This window comes from Dipteris shenzhenensis, chromosome 26, assembly GCF_047967505.1.
Source record: "Dipteris shenzhenensis isolate YYH24624 ecotype China chromosome 26, Dip_SZ_1.0, whole genome shotgun sequence".
NCBI classification, from domain to species: Eukaryota; Viridiplantae; Streptophyta; class Polypodiopsida; order Gleicheniales; family Dipteridaceae; genus Dipteris; species Dipteris shenzhenensis.
In genome coordinates, this window is record NC_141621.1 from 20,688,326 (window position 1) to 20,703,604 (window position 15,279).

At 48.2% G+C, this 15,279-nt stretch overlaps 1 protein-coding gene across 2 annotated transcripts in view; it reads right to left on the reverse strand.

Moving 5' to 3' along the window:
- Nucleotides 1-15,279, reverse strand: part of SECA2 (Preprotein translocase SecA family protein) — a 125,998-nt gene that overhangs the window by 86,885 nt on the left and 23,834 nt on the right. For both annotated transcript variants that reach the window (XM_087397301.1, XM_087397300.1), the window contains exons 10-13: nucleotides 14,513-14,577; nucleotides 14,322-14,409; nucleotides 14,131-14,196; nucleotides 13,918-14,033 (exon numbers count right to left, since the gene is read on the reverse strand). In XM_087397301.1, coding sequence (XP_087253427.1) covers nucleotides 13,918-14,033; nucleotides 14,131-14,196; nucleotides 14,322-14,409; nucleotides 14,513-14,577 — 335 coding nt within the window. The remainder of the gene's footprint in view (nucleotides 1-13,917; nucleotides 14,034-14,130; nucleotides 14,197-14,321; nucleotides 14,410-14,512; nucleotides 14,578-15,279) is intronic.

Genomic DNA, 15,279 nt, shown 5'->3' on the forward strand with positions numbered 1-15,279 from the left:
GCTTCCACTCGGATTCAGATACACTTTGACCATGCCCTAGATGCCGTGTATATGAGCCACTTGTCTCATGAGTTACCGGCCCACCTGTTGTAGACCTTGCCCATGCCTCAGACACTTTGGTCTCAAAGGTCCGGGATGCCGCTATCAGGTCTTTTCCCACAACTCGCTCTACAGCCCAATTCCCAGCCGGGAAGATTCCCCAGAATCCATGGTTTGATGATGAATGCCCAAAGATAAGATCTTACCTCATACGAGAGTGACACAGCACAAGAGGCGATCATTCCTTTCATGTAGGATGGATGAGGTGATTAGAGTCTTTCGAGGGGGTGATTCCACCTTTGCATGGGGAAATCACCTATTCCCATCAAAGACCCTGATGTGTGGCACACTCGACATCCCTTTATGACTCCCCGATACAGACACCACCTAACATGGCCCCGCTTCCCAGACCCACCACTTGTAGGCTATTCATAGCACAGAATGTGTGAGATGCATTACACTAGCTCCACCATCGGAGAGCCCATGATCATGAGGGGCTACGCACTAAGCATTTCGCACATGGACAGGAGGTCTTGGCCCCGATCCTAGCATAGATGTTTAATCACGCTGTGTGCCACAGCTTCCCTCCCTACTTGGAGTACGACCATTGTTGTGCCGATACACAATGCAGGGGATCATATGGATACTGGTCATACACTGCCAAGATCTAGTACTGAAGAGAGAGATCAGCTCTTATATGGAGGCACACGGACAGCAGGAGAGGCAAAAGGTGTAGGCGACAAAGGCAGAAATGATTTGCAAAGTCTACGAATCACAAGACAGGTAGAAACAACTTACATGGGTTTGGGCGAAACGTGTGTTTCATTGGGAGCATTTCGTATTGTTTCACAACGTTTCGTCACAAAGCGTTTTGTCTTGTTTTGAGGGCACAAAACGTGTTTTCATGTGACATTGGTCTGATAGACCTCCAAGGGCTCGTACTCTCCCTCTAACTGACTCATACAATCTTATCAACCACCAGATCATGACTCTTGGGTTTTGCATGTCTTGAACTCGTCTGATCATGTAGGATCGTGAAACTGTGTCGAAGGCCTTACGAAAGTCTACAAAACAAGCAAACTTTCTAGGGTCTCGATCTCGCCTCCTTTATGACTGTACGCAACATGAAGATTTGATCAAGAGTGGAATGTTGTCTCCGGAAGCCAGCCTACACTCACCATCCGCTCCAACCTCTAGCCTAGGCCCAGTACGCTCATCCTCTCCAGCCCGTACTCCCTTCAACGCTTCCTTCCTGCCAGCCCTTGCTGGGCATACAGCCAAAGTTTGAGCTGAGGCACCTGCTATTGTGGTCACCACATGCATGTGATTTGCTCCTGCCAGCCACAACCGATGACCAACGTGAGTACATCGCTACCGATGTAGCAATTGCTGCCAACAACGATTCATAGCCTGCCCACCCACGTTGCTGCCATCAACGATCCTGCCCATTACCCCCTTTGCAGCTTCCTTTCTTTTCTTACCTATTTTGGGATCAAGGAAGCAGGAGTCCATTTTGCTCCAATTTTCTGTTCTCGTAAATTTTGAGGGCCTTCTCCATTATGTCTCCCCGCAAGTCTCCCAATCAGCATGATGTTTGGGGAGATTCAATTCTCATCAGCAAATATGGCAGTTATGGCACGAAATGTGTTGTTGCAAGCATTGTGGGGATGTGATTCGAGGAGCATCAAGCTGGGTGAAGGCATGCTACATATGGGAGAGAGCTCAAGGAACACATGGCTGCACTCATGTTCCGGAAGGTGTATTTTTTTGCGCATGGTGGATTGCCATCAAAGTTTGAAGAGGTCCGGTCATTGCTCTATTTACCTTTTCCTCAGAAGGTGATTGATGCAAAGGTGCAAGAAGCCACAGAAATAGAGAGGCCTCTACTTCAACAAGAACCTCACTTCCTATATATATATATATATATATATATATATATATATATATATATATATATATATATATATATATATATATATATGTGCGTGCGTGCGTGCGTGCGTGCGTGAGTGCGTGCATGCGTGTGTGTGTGTGTGTGTGTGTGTGTATGTATGTATGTATGTATGTATGTGTTTTTGTGTGTGTGTGTGTGAGGGCAGGGAGCTCTGGCCCGTCTAGAGTGATTATGCTTTCACATGCATTTCCGACAAAGGGATGGATTTTCGACACACGAGTGAGACCGACAGCCATGTACGCAACATCCTTCTAGGGGAGTGACCTATCAGGACCGAAAAGCGACGCTTCAAGAGGTTGCAGGTGACTATGGGATCTAGGATGATCCGAAGCAAGCCCTCAGAGATCATAACGGCAGAGTTCGGCATGACACCTCTTCAGATCAATGCTATCTTCCAGACACAATCACTTACCTTCAGAGTGTTTGGACCTTACCCAGATGGAGATTACCGAGACTGGCACTAGAGTCGTCTATACGACTAGCTGAGAGCGGGGTTAGCATGGCTTGGTATGCACGCATAACCAAATAGTTTCGCAGTCAGGGCATTCAAATGGATTGTCCCCCTCTTTTCAGTACAGTTTAGATGCCCCTAGTCACTTGCTCCCATGGGATGAGATCAACCATATTATACAATTGGACCTACTCCAGCTCCATATGTCACGGACTTGGCGAAGGGACCACGAGTTTCCCACCAAGATCCGATTCTACCCTGATCACTTCCTGAGAGTATCGAAGGACGGAGTTATTATCAGACCCCGGTATCTAGAGGACAGATGAGTCACACGCCCTGAGGATCGACAGCACTCCACACTAGACCACATCTTCACCCCGAGGGCTATCATTGAGGAGGCAAGGCCAAGACGATAGAAAGTCTCCCCTTGCTTTGTAGACTTTTGGAAGGCTGCGACACTGTCCCACGATCCCACCTGATCACGAGGTTATAGGAGATGCACATTCTAAGAAATTATGGTTTGGGCGGTGATGAGCCTATACGAGTCCGTCAAAGGGAGAGTTCGAGCTCCATGAGGCCTATTAGATTGGGTTGAGAATACGATCGGGGTGAAGCAAGGATGCCCCCTTTCACCGACTCTCTTCGGGCACTAACATTGATGAGATCACATCCTTCATAGATCGACTAGGGGGCGAGGGATCACTACTGGTTGACCTGATGATACAGATACTATTGTATGCGGATGACATAGTCCTCATATCATCTTCAGCAAAGGGACTGCAGAGACATCTGGAGGCCCTAGAGGTGTTCAGGAGAGAGAGAGAGAGAGAGAGAGAGAGACTTGACAATCAACCTTGGGAAGACCAAGGTTATGATCTTGAGCACCTCATGCGCAGTGCTTCACCAACATAGCTTCACTTACCAAGGTGAGCTAGTGGAGATAATGTAGTCCTACACATACTTAGGGACAGTCTTCACCAGGCCAGTTTTCACAATGACCAATGCAGCCAGGGCACGACTCACACGAGGGCAGGATGCTTTGGCCCAACTAGAGAGACAATGCTTCCAGGCACATTTCTAGGATCCACCGACGAAGGGTTGGCTCTTCGACACCCTAGTGAACGGACTACCATGTACGCAGCACCTTTTTGGGGGAGTGATAGTATGCATGTTGAGGGAGGTCGAGACAGAGGACCATTTCCATGTGTCTCTCCAGCCTACTATGAGATCCAAGGTCGATACCACTGCCTCTTTCAAAAGGGGCACGGATTTGGTCCACTCTCACGATTGATCCACTTCCACGACCAAGTCAACATTGGGCTAATTGAGATGCGACCACACAGAGAGATACTAATGTGATAGATCACAGAGCAGGAGGAGGTGACCACACCATAAAATCTTGAGGTAAACCGAGCACAAGGAGGGATGAAAGACCACTTGAGGTGGCACCAGACTTTCATGCATTTGAGTCAGCCGCACGACACAGTGAGGTGGAGGACGAGGAGCTAGCTGATATGAGGGCAGTATGGATCAGTAGAGAGAGCCGACACAAAGCTGCCGAGCATGTAACGTGGAGACCACACACAACACGGAGAGTGACCATAGCACGCACGATCAATGTCCAGCCTGTCTCAGCTCTCCTCAGTGGAGACCACCAGCGATGAGGCATCACTCTTGATATAGCCCATCAGATCTAGAGATTGAGGAAACCACATCCTCTGCCACAACGTGAGACAACTGGACATACGTAGATCCGCGATATCTTTGCAGCCCATGGGAGAGCCACCATAGTGCCGGCTTTCAGCTTATAAGTCATAGTATTCAGTTTGCATTTGAGTTTCTTTGCTAGAGCTCCTGATCTCTTTAGCTTAGTATAGCACTCAGCAAGGGCCCTAGTGTGCCCTTTGCTTCAGCCCATTGAGGCTTGTAGAGCTATTCTCTCTCCTACACAGTGCTTCACCGACATAGCTTTACATAACAGAGTCAGCCAATGGAGATTGTGTAGTCCTACACATACTTGGGTACAGTTTTCACAGGGCCAATTTTCACGATGACCCACGCAGCCAGAGCACAACTCACACGAGGGCATGGTGCATTGGCCCGACTAGAGCGACAATGCTTCCAGGCGCACTTCCAGGATCCACCGACAAAAGTGTTGGCTTTTCGACACTCTAGTGAGGCCGACCGCCATGTATGCGGCACCGTTTTGGGGGTGTGATATTTCAGCAGCAGAGTGGAAGAGATTCGAGTGGCTGCAGGTGATATGGGCTCCAGGATGATTCGCAGTAAGCCCTCGGTCCCCCATCAGATAGTACAGGCAGAGTTTGTCATGACCCCTCTCCAAGTTGATGTCATCTTTTCAGACAGTGACTTTCCTACCTCGTGAGAGACTTCCAAGACTGGCACTAGAGTCCTCCATACGACTATCTGAGAGTGGAGCAGGTACAGCATGGTTTGCACGCATCACTGCATGGTTCGCCAGTCACAGGATTCAAATGGATCGGCTTCCCCCATTTCAATATAGCATGGATGCACCGCCCAAGTCAATCCCACGAGATGAGATTAACCACATCATACGGTTAGATCTCCTCCAACTCCACACATCTCGCACTTTGGGGGGGGGGGGGGGGGGGACCAGGAGTTCCCCACCAAGACCCATCTCTACTATGACCACTTTCTGAGAGTATCGGAAGATGGGCTCATCATCAGACCTCAGTATCTCAAGGACAGAGGAGTCTCACACGCACTGAGGATTGCCATCGGACAGATGCGGGTCTCATCCCATCAGCTGAGGATCGAGACAGGGAGAGCTGCACGCATACCCAGAGAGCAGCAAACTGGCAGGTTATGCACGATGGGGACGATCGAGACAAAGGAGCACTTTCTATGTGTCTGCCCAGCCTACTATGAGATCCAAGGGTGCTACCACTGCCTTTTTCATGAGGGATATGGCTTTGGCCCACTCTCACGACTGATCCACTTCCAGGACCATGTCTGCATTGGGCTCTACCTGATGGAGATGCGACGACACAGGGAGATACTACTACGGCATATCAGAGAGCAGGAGGATGGGACCACCGCACCACAGGGTAGCGAGGTAGACCGAGCGCAGAGACACGTCACAGATTTCTAACTCGACCCCAAGGCACTCTAGGACAGAGGAGGAGGACCTAGTCGACATGAGAGATACATGGATCAGCGGAGGTAGCCGACACAGCACTGCCAGACGAGGGACACAGAGACCGTACACGGCGTGACAAACGACCAGAGCACACACGATCGAGGTTCGACCTATCTCAGCTCTCCTTAGGGGAGATCGATCGAGGCGAGGCATCACTCTTGACATAGCCCATTGGATCCAGAGATCGAGGAAACCACGTCCTCCACCACCACAGGAGACATCCCAACAGATGCAGATACATGAGCTCTTTGCATCTCATCAGAGCGCCATCATGGAGCCTGAATACTTAGGACCGGTCCACACACTTGGGACTCTAGCTCTGGGCACTTGATATCTTCATATCACTCTCATTTTGCATTTTTACTTTGCTATTTTGTACTAGTATAGCAACTTAGTACTCAGCAAGGGCCTTAGTGAGCCCTTTGCCCAAACCACAGTGGTCTATATGAGCTACTTGATTCCGTACTTTGTCCCATAGGCCCGCGAGGCCTCCCGCGGACGTCTCTCTCTCTCTCTCTCTCTCTCTCTCTCTCTCTCTCTCTCTCTCTCTCTCTCTCTCTCCATGCTGCCCCCTCTCCGCCATGCTGCCCCTCCCCGCCTTACTGCTGCTCCTCCTCACCACGCCTCACCTCGCCATGCTGCTCCGCCACGCCATGCTCCAGCTCCTTGCCATGCTCCAGCCAGCTTGGCCACTCACGCCTCCTCTGCTGAAGCTCCCTCCCCGCGCTACTGCTTGCTCACCCCCCCATATTGCCGCGCTGCTCCCTCCCCACGCTGCTGCTTGCTCCCATCTGCTCTCCCCGCCATTGCTACACCTCTACTATGCTGATTGCTGCTTATTGGCCGCTCGCTAGCTGCTAGCACAGGAGCTACAAGCTATGCCTTGCCCAAAGTGCCACGGGGGAATCACGAGAGCCCTCCACCAACACAGGAGCATCCAAGCTATCGCAGGAGACACGGAATAGAGACGACGGTTGCCGAGGTGCACTTGTGTGAGCCCCGAGGCTCCATATCCGCCCCACAGGCTGTTCAACTGCGCCATAAGGGGTCCCGAGGACCATAGCAGTTGTTTGTTGCTTGTGAAGCAGCCTTGGGCTGCAAAACACCAAGGCTGAGCTTGGTAGCCAGCCTCCTCAGCCCTCGCAATCTACACCAAACCTGTACCGGCTAGAAGACTATCACATCAAGAAAGGCTGCCACTATGGGGACAAAGGAGAGCTCACCCGACCAGAAAACAAGGGGTGATAAGGACCGGAAGTATAGCCTCATCTAGACGAAGGCGAAGAAAATAGAAGACCCAAGCGCCAAGGCTTACATATCAACACTCAAGGAAATATGTAAGATGCAAGACACAGAAATTGAAGGCCTATACAAGGAGCTGAGAGAGACTAGAGAAGATGAGCTCTCAAACCTCCGAGCCCAAATGCAAGATGAAATGAAGAAATGGCAAGAGGAGATGCAAAACAAATGGACAAGTGAGAAAGGTAAAATGATGCAGGACATGACCAAGATCATTGATATGTTCAAACAACAATTCACGAAGGGGAAAGCAAATATGCTTGCATGGAAAGATGTACTAAAGAAAGACACAACACCAAAGAAAAGGGAGCTCATTTCTGAAACAATTGAGGAAGAAAAATGACAGGACAGCAAGAGTTTGAATGTGCTGGTCAGACGCCTAACAGTAGGTGATAGCCCCATGTCAGATGCCAAAATCCTCTTTGACAAGATGGAGTAAACCTCACTTGTGAATCAGCCTCGAGAGTGGGTAAAACAAATGCACCAACGAGGCCTTTGGTTGTAAAGCTGCAAACAGCCACAGATAGATCCACCCTTATGAGTACACAGGCAGCACTGAAGGGGACCAAGATCTTTCTAGATGAAGATCTCACGGGTGATGGCTGCAAGACAAGAGGGAAAATGGACAGTTTACAGAGATGGTAGGGTGATCATTCGAGAGAGGGTAGAAAAAGAAGTACGAGATGCAGCAGGAGAAGGGGACAGCACATGACCGTGTCTGAACGATGGGGCGAGTATGCAAAACAAATTGAGGATAGCAGTGTGGAATTGTAATGGCACTCTATGGTCCGACCCAAGGGGGTTCTTGGAGACATACCATAACAGAGATGTGATCTTCTACACCAAGACACATGAGAGCCCAGAGAGAGGGCTACCCACAGTGACACAATACACATGGGAGTCTGCCCACAAGAGGGAACTGAGGAGGGGTAGTGGGGTACGAGGATCCGGAGGTGTGGCTGTCCTCTTTAGATCACATCTGAGGCCACTCCTCTCAATGATACAAAGGGAGGACCATGCACGACACATGTGATTTCGGGTCTAGTTACCAGACACAACTGACCTTCATTGCAGTATGTTACTTTACCCAGACACATCATCCTATGCGCGAGAGGTCACCACTAATGGGCACAGCCCATATGAGACTATTCATGATGATATCACGGAGTTCTCCAGACACGGGGATACTCTCCTCCTTGGTGACTTCAATGCACGTACTAGAAACAGACAGGTGGGCCTGTTACATTTCGATGAGGATTCCCTCATAGTACAGGAGAAGTATGCAACAGAGCTGGGGATCGTGAGGTAGTCGGCAGATGCACATGCACTAGTGACAGCGTATGGGAGACATTTACTCGAGCTAGGTGCTACACATGACTTGATCCTATATAGCAGTCTTCGAAGATGGCCATCATCTGGTGGACTCACATGTTTCCCACATGGAGGGGGGAGTAGTACGGTAGGCTACCTACTCGGTCCACTAGCAATGGCCCCATGGATACATGATTTTATTGTGCTGCCGCCTCCACTCGGAGCCGACCACTCATATCTCACTTTCTGTATATCAGTCGCCATGCCAGCCATGAGGAGGGCCCCCTCACCACCCACTCATGTTCAGATCTATTTTGACCATGCTCTTGACCCGATGTACGTGAGCCACCTGGCTTCTGAGCTTCCAGTACTACTTGGCGATGGGATGGACCTCGCACATGCATTAGACATTCATATATCGATGATACAGGATGTTGCAGCCAGATCCTTTCCCACGACACGATCTGCACGTGTTCCAGATGGGAGGATGCCCCAAAATCCCTGGTTTGATGATGAGTGCAGAGACATGAGAGCCCACCTTACACGTGAGATAGCACTGGGACATTTAACTTCACTAGAGGCACAACGGATCTCACACCGAGTGACACAGCGTAAGAAGTGGGCTTTCCTCATGCACAGGATGGATGAGGTGACCAGTTCCTTTCACGGAGATCCTACTATGGGATGGGGACCCTTATCACAAGGGAAGTCACCCATTCCCATCACAGATCCCGTAGTCTGACACACATATGCTTGCTCTCTATATGATGTCCCAGGTAGGCACCACCTGATATGTCCTCTATGCCCAACCCACCACATGTCATTTGTTTACTTCGCAAAATGTACGAGCTGCCCTTCTTCAGCTTCATAACCGACGATCACCAGATCATGAGGGATTCGCACTGAGCATTTTGCGCATGGGCAAGAGATCCTGACCCCGATATTAGCACAACTGTTCAACAATGTCGTATGCCATGGCTTCCTACCTACCTGGAGCACCACCACCATAGTATCGGTACACCCTGGATCACATTTTCACCCTAAGGGCTATTATTGAGGAGGCAAAGTCAAGGCATCAGAAAGTCTAACACTTGCTTCGTAGATTTTCGTAAGGCATTTGACACTGTCCCACACTCTCGCCTGATCAGGAGGTTACAGGAGCTACAGCTCCCAGATATCATGATTTGGGGGGTCATGAGTCCATACGAGTCTATCAAAGGGAGGATACGTGCCCCAAGAGGCTACTGGATTGAGAGCACCATCGAAGTAAAGCAAGGCTGCCCCCTATCACCAACTCTCTTCGGGCTCTATATTGACGAGATCACTTCTTTTGTCGATCGACTAGGCGGAGAGGCTTCGCTCCTGGTTGACCTGATGGTGCAGATATTGATGTATGCCGATGACATAGTCCTCATCATCCTCAGCAGAGAAGCTGCAAAAACATCTAGAGGCTTTGGAGATGTTCTGCAGGGAGAGAGACTTGACAGGTAACCTTGGGAAGACCAAGGTTATGATCTTCAACACCTCGCGAGCAGTGTCCCGTCACCATAGTTTCACATATCATGGCGAGCCTGTGGAGATAATGCAGTCCTATACATATTTGGGGATAGTGTTCACTGGACCAGGTTTCACGATGATCCATGCGGGTACGGCACGACTCACACGAAGACGGGGTGCTCTGGCCCGACTAGAGCCGCGATGCTTTCAAGCACACTTCCAGGACCCCCCGACGAAGGGCTGGCTCTTTGACACGCGGTGAGACCGACTGCCATGTACACAGCACCTTTTTGGGAGAGTGATATTTCAGTGACGGAGTGGAAGAGATTTGAGAGACTACATGTGACCATGGGATCCAGGATGATTCAGAGTAAACCCTCAGTCCCCATCAGATTATACAGGCAGAGTTCGCCATAACCCCTCTCCAGGTTGATGCCATCTTTCAAGCAGTGACGTTTCTCCACAGAGTTTGGACCTTACCCCAGTGGAGACTACCAAGGTTGGCATTAGAGTCCTCCAAGCGACTAGCTGAGAGTGGTCTTGATACGACATGGTACGCACAGATATCCACATGGTTTGGTAGTCACAGCATTCAAATGGATAGACTTCCCCCCTTTCAGTACAATTTGGATACACCACCCAAGATGATCCCACGAGATGAGATCAACCATATCATACAGTTGGACCTCCTCCAACTCCATACCTCTAGGGCTTGGGGGGGAGAGGAGCTCTCCACCAAGATCCAATTCTACCATGGTCACTTCCTAAGGATCTCAGAGCATGGTCTTGTCATCAGACCTCACTACCTTGAGGACAGGAGAGTTTCACATGCACTGAGGATCGCCATTGGTCAGTTACGAGTCTCATCACATCAGTTGCGGATTGAGGCAGGGAGAGCTGCACGCATACCTAGAGAGCAAAAGACAATATCACTGCCTCTTTCAGGAGGGACATGGCTTTGGCCCACTCACACGGCTAATACATTTTCATGATCAGGTCTATGTTGGGCTCTATCTGCTTGAGATGCGCCGATAGAGAGACACACTGATGCGACAGGCCAAAGAGCAGCATGGACTGATGCCACAGGTCACCATTGATATATCACAAACTTTTGTCACAGACTTATATGCATTTGAGTCAGCTACCAGTGTAGCTGAGGGAGAGGAGCTTGATGAGATGAGAGCATCGTGGATCAATAGTAGGAGTGTCCACCACGATGTGGCCAGACGAGGGACACGCACTCCATGTGCGACATGGAGAGAGCCCAGAGTATGCACGATCGAGGTCCCCGGTCTATCTCATCCCTTCTCAGAGGCGACCGCCAGAGACGTGGCATCACCCTTGACGTAGCCCACCGGATCTAGAGATGGAGGAGACCACGCCCTCCCCCACACCGCGAGACAGCTCGACAAACACAGATACTAGAGCTTCTCACATCTCATCAGAGTGCCACCAGGTTACCTAGATATATGGAACCTAAGCATGTACTAGGAGTGCTAGCCCTACGAATCTGACACGCTTCTGTTACTTTGCTACTCTAGTATTTTGTTCACTAGTTGAGCATGTTAGCATTTTAAGTTTTGCTTTCAGTTTTCAGTTTTCAGTTCTGAGCAAGGGTCTTAGTGAACCCTTTGCTTCAGCCCTCAATGGCTTGTATGAGGTACTTCTTGGATTCGCACTTTGTCTCATAGGCCCGTGAGGCCTCTTGCAGACGTTAATATATCTTTCTTTCTTGGTGTACTTTGTCCCATAGGCCTCCAAGGATGTTATATTCTCTCTCTCTCTCTCTCTCTCTCTCTCTCCGTGGAGAGGGGAAGATGGGCAAGACCCAGGGTACCAAGAGAGGAAAGAGTATGTAAAATCTGCCCACAGGAGAAGTAGAAAATGAGCAGCATGTACTCCTAACATGTCGAGCATATGCGCAAATCAGAGAGTGTTATGGGGGCAATAGAAGCAACCTGAAATCCCTACTGGAGTGGCCAGCCAAAGAGCTAGGCAACTACATAAAGGAAATTTTAGAATATCGCAACAAAGTACTTGGTCTAGCACACAGGTTAGCACAACAAGTACTCACTGCATAGCACATTTATGCTTTTATTTATGCTATTTTCTTTCAATGAATGTAAACAATCACTACTTGTTGATAGTGATCACTGTCCCATAGATCCTGAAGGGTCTCACGAGGATGTTAATACAATCATATCATATCATCTCTCTCTCTCTCTCTTCCTTGATTCCAATCCTAGTTTCATTGGTGCAACTAATGTGATGACAATTTTAATCACAAATTGAAGGACAAAATCTATAAAATAGAGTTTAGGTGAAACAGCTAATCTTGGTCCCAATACTAGTTTTGTTGGCAAAACTAGTATTTGTGGTCCTCATGAGAGTGTGCATCCGGGGTCAGGTTTGTCGAATTGACTCTCCTACGTTAGTCCCCTGTTGCCCTTGGCTCTGGTCGCCTGAGAAAAACTCCATGATCGTTCTCTAATTAAGCTCTGGCGATGCCCACTCTGCGTTTGTATTCCAGATCTCTGTGTCACCAGGCTCAAGGAGGAAAACAGTCACGTGTCGCTGATCAGGTTGTGCCAGAAACTTCTAAGTGGGCCAAAACTGCTGTTGAAAAGAAAGTGATCCTCAGTCTCAGTCTCCTGCATACCACATACAGTGCAAACCTGTCCCTCATGTGGAATGCCCTCTGCCCGTCCTGTCTCACCCATAGCGAGCGAGCGAGAGAGCCGGGGGTGGGGGGGGGGGGGGGGGATAATCTCTTGCAGCTCCACACATACATGACTTGCTTAGCACCTACTGAGCTTTGGTTCAATTGAGCTTCTAAAGAGATCACTGCTTACAGATCTCAGAGGAGGGGTTTACTTAAATGCCAGGCTACACCTAGATCCATTTCCACATGCATATAACTAGCATATAAGAAGCAACATTGCACCCATAGGGTACCCAAATCATGGTACACAATGTTTAAGCAGCATAGGGTGGAAGGAGGTTAAGGATGAGGCTTAGGGAGGGCTAAAAGAAAGACCTTAGAGGCCTTGTTGCATAGAAGAGGAGCAGTAACACAAATTATGGCAGTGCATGGAGCCATCAAGTTAAAGAAGAGTCAAAGATAGAGGCCCACTTATGAACAAGACCGGAGATCAATGCATGCTACGCCTGAACATATGAATGCCACCTCAAGAGTGGGCCCTCCACAAAGCCACCAAATAGAAAGAGCCTCAATTGACTGAGCACAATAAAAGTAACGGAGAAGAAAGCACATCTACGAGGGCAAAGAGCATAGATACAATGCCTGCAACAGAGGAAGCTGCTTCTCAAGATACCAGAACAACACAACTTGTGTGCGTGGACAGCAGGTTTGCTTCATTCAAGTCACGAAAACTACTGTGATGCCATGAACTTCAAGAATACAATGTCTCCGAAATGTGGATAGACACATTGACATCCTTCACCGAGTATCGTTGATCATGGTTCCACAGATGTCTATATGCTCGGGCCCAGCATTGTTTGATATAGCTATTCCCCTTTTGATAAAATGCACACTCCATATAGAGCTAGAGAATGAAACTTTGTGAAACACTATATGCACCCTGTGCTTCTAAAACATTAGAAGTCTAGGGTACATGTGACTACGTCTTTGAAGACCTGGTGGAAAGGTAGTCTTATAATGTTGTAACTTGTGGCCACACAATGCAGTATGTGCACTTGGGACAACTACTTGCTTCATTCAAAACAAAGGACTACATCAGTGCTGTCAAAATTCAAGCTCACTCTGACATGTATGCTCAAGGCTTCAAGCTCCAAATGCCTCAGCCTAAATATCAAGCCCAACCTGCAACAAGGACAAAAGAACAGAACACAAAGATACAGAGGCAGGGCAGAGGTGGGGAAGAGCTTGAAGAGTGTAAACACCAAGACATCCTGAGTAAGAATGCTAGACAAGCAGGAACCAGAAGAGCTGAGCAGTGACCATGGTTTATCTTTGGAAGCAGCATCTAAAGTTTTTTAAAAAGCAAAAAAACAATGCCAACCTTTAAAAAAAGTTGATATGCAACAAGCAGTCAACTATCCTGAATGATTGAGCACCAATGAAATTCAAAAATATGAAAGAATTTAATGACAAGTGATTTATTGATAACCCTCCAGGCATTGAGAATACATATATTATATTACCGGGCCCATGGATCTTTTTCACTCCAGAGGTCTTCTGTGTCCAAAGCCAGCTCTGCAGCAGCTATGCCCTCCTCTGTAAGCTCCACACTCTTGTCCATGTGATCAACAGTGTAGTGCTACAATCACATGTAAACAAATTCACAATTTCTGGTTTACCTCAAAAGATAGATTTCGCTCAACTTGAGAACTATACACCCATCATGGATGTCCCACCTGATTTCGAACTAGCAATTCAGCAACTTTGGCAGCCACAGGAAATCGAGCAACATCTTTGCTGGACTGCATGAAGAAAATCCGCTAAAAATTGAGCTAAATAATCTGCCATAGCAGGGTTTTCTCCTTGAGTATTGATATGATTTTTACTTAACTACTCTGACACCCTGCACAAGAAAGAAATAACTCACCGTAGTGCTAATAATTAAAGGATTCCTTCCTTCATCAATGAGGACTGAATCAACCTCATCAATAATGACAAAATTGAAGGGCTTTGGCCTGCATGTCCACGGGAAAATTAAATCTAGACACATCAAATATGTAACCAATCAGCAAAAAAGGAGAACAACGCAAGACAGGTATAAAGAGTTAAAAGGCAAACCATCTTAAGACTTGTTCTTCCTTCCGCTGACATATGTTGTCACGTAAGTAGTCAAACCCAATTTCCTGTATGTCATAACATGTCAGAGATACTCATCTGAATAACACTGGAAGCTCACCCATACACCCAAACAAAAGATTTCAACTGCTCCCCATTAGCAAGTGTTGAAACGCTCACACAAAACCATCTGCAAAAATATGATTGATGAGGACCTTGCACAACATACACATGAGCCAAAAGATTTTGTTTGTACAACCAGCCGGACCAACAGGCGGGCACATCGCAAGTTCACAACTGAAAGCTTTTTGGCTAACTTAACTCTGCTGTAAACTACAAAAGCCGTACATCATTGTAAAATGAAAGGCAGGATGGCAGCTCTCTAGAGCAGCAGACAATGGCATCTGGATACTTACTGTTTGTCCCATAAATGGTTCAAGTCTACTCTTGACGATTTCATCTCATGTTACTCACTCACACACATGCGCACACAAGGAAGGGGCGTGATTCAAGAAATTGAGAATTAAATTGCTCTTTTGTGCATTCCAAGCGGGCTTTTGGTACAATCCCCAAAGACCTTATTAGTAAGCACAGCAAGAATTTCAGAATTCCAGAGTGCATACGGGTGCTTTATGGCACTCTACCTGCAAGCACTTGTGGGACCCACATCAGAGGCATTTATGGGGCCAAAAAATGCATCCAATAAAAGGGCCAACAAACGGGTAGCCGATGGCCAAACCAGACAGGATCAGTCAATAGACCAATTAGTT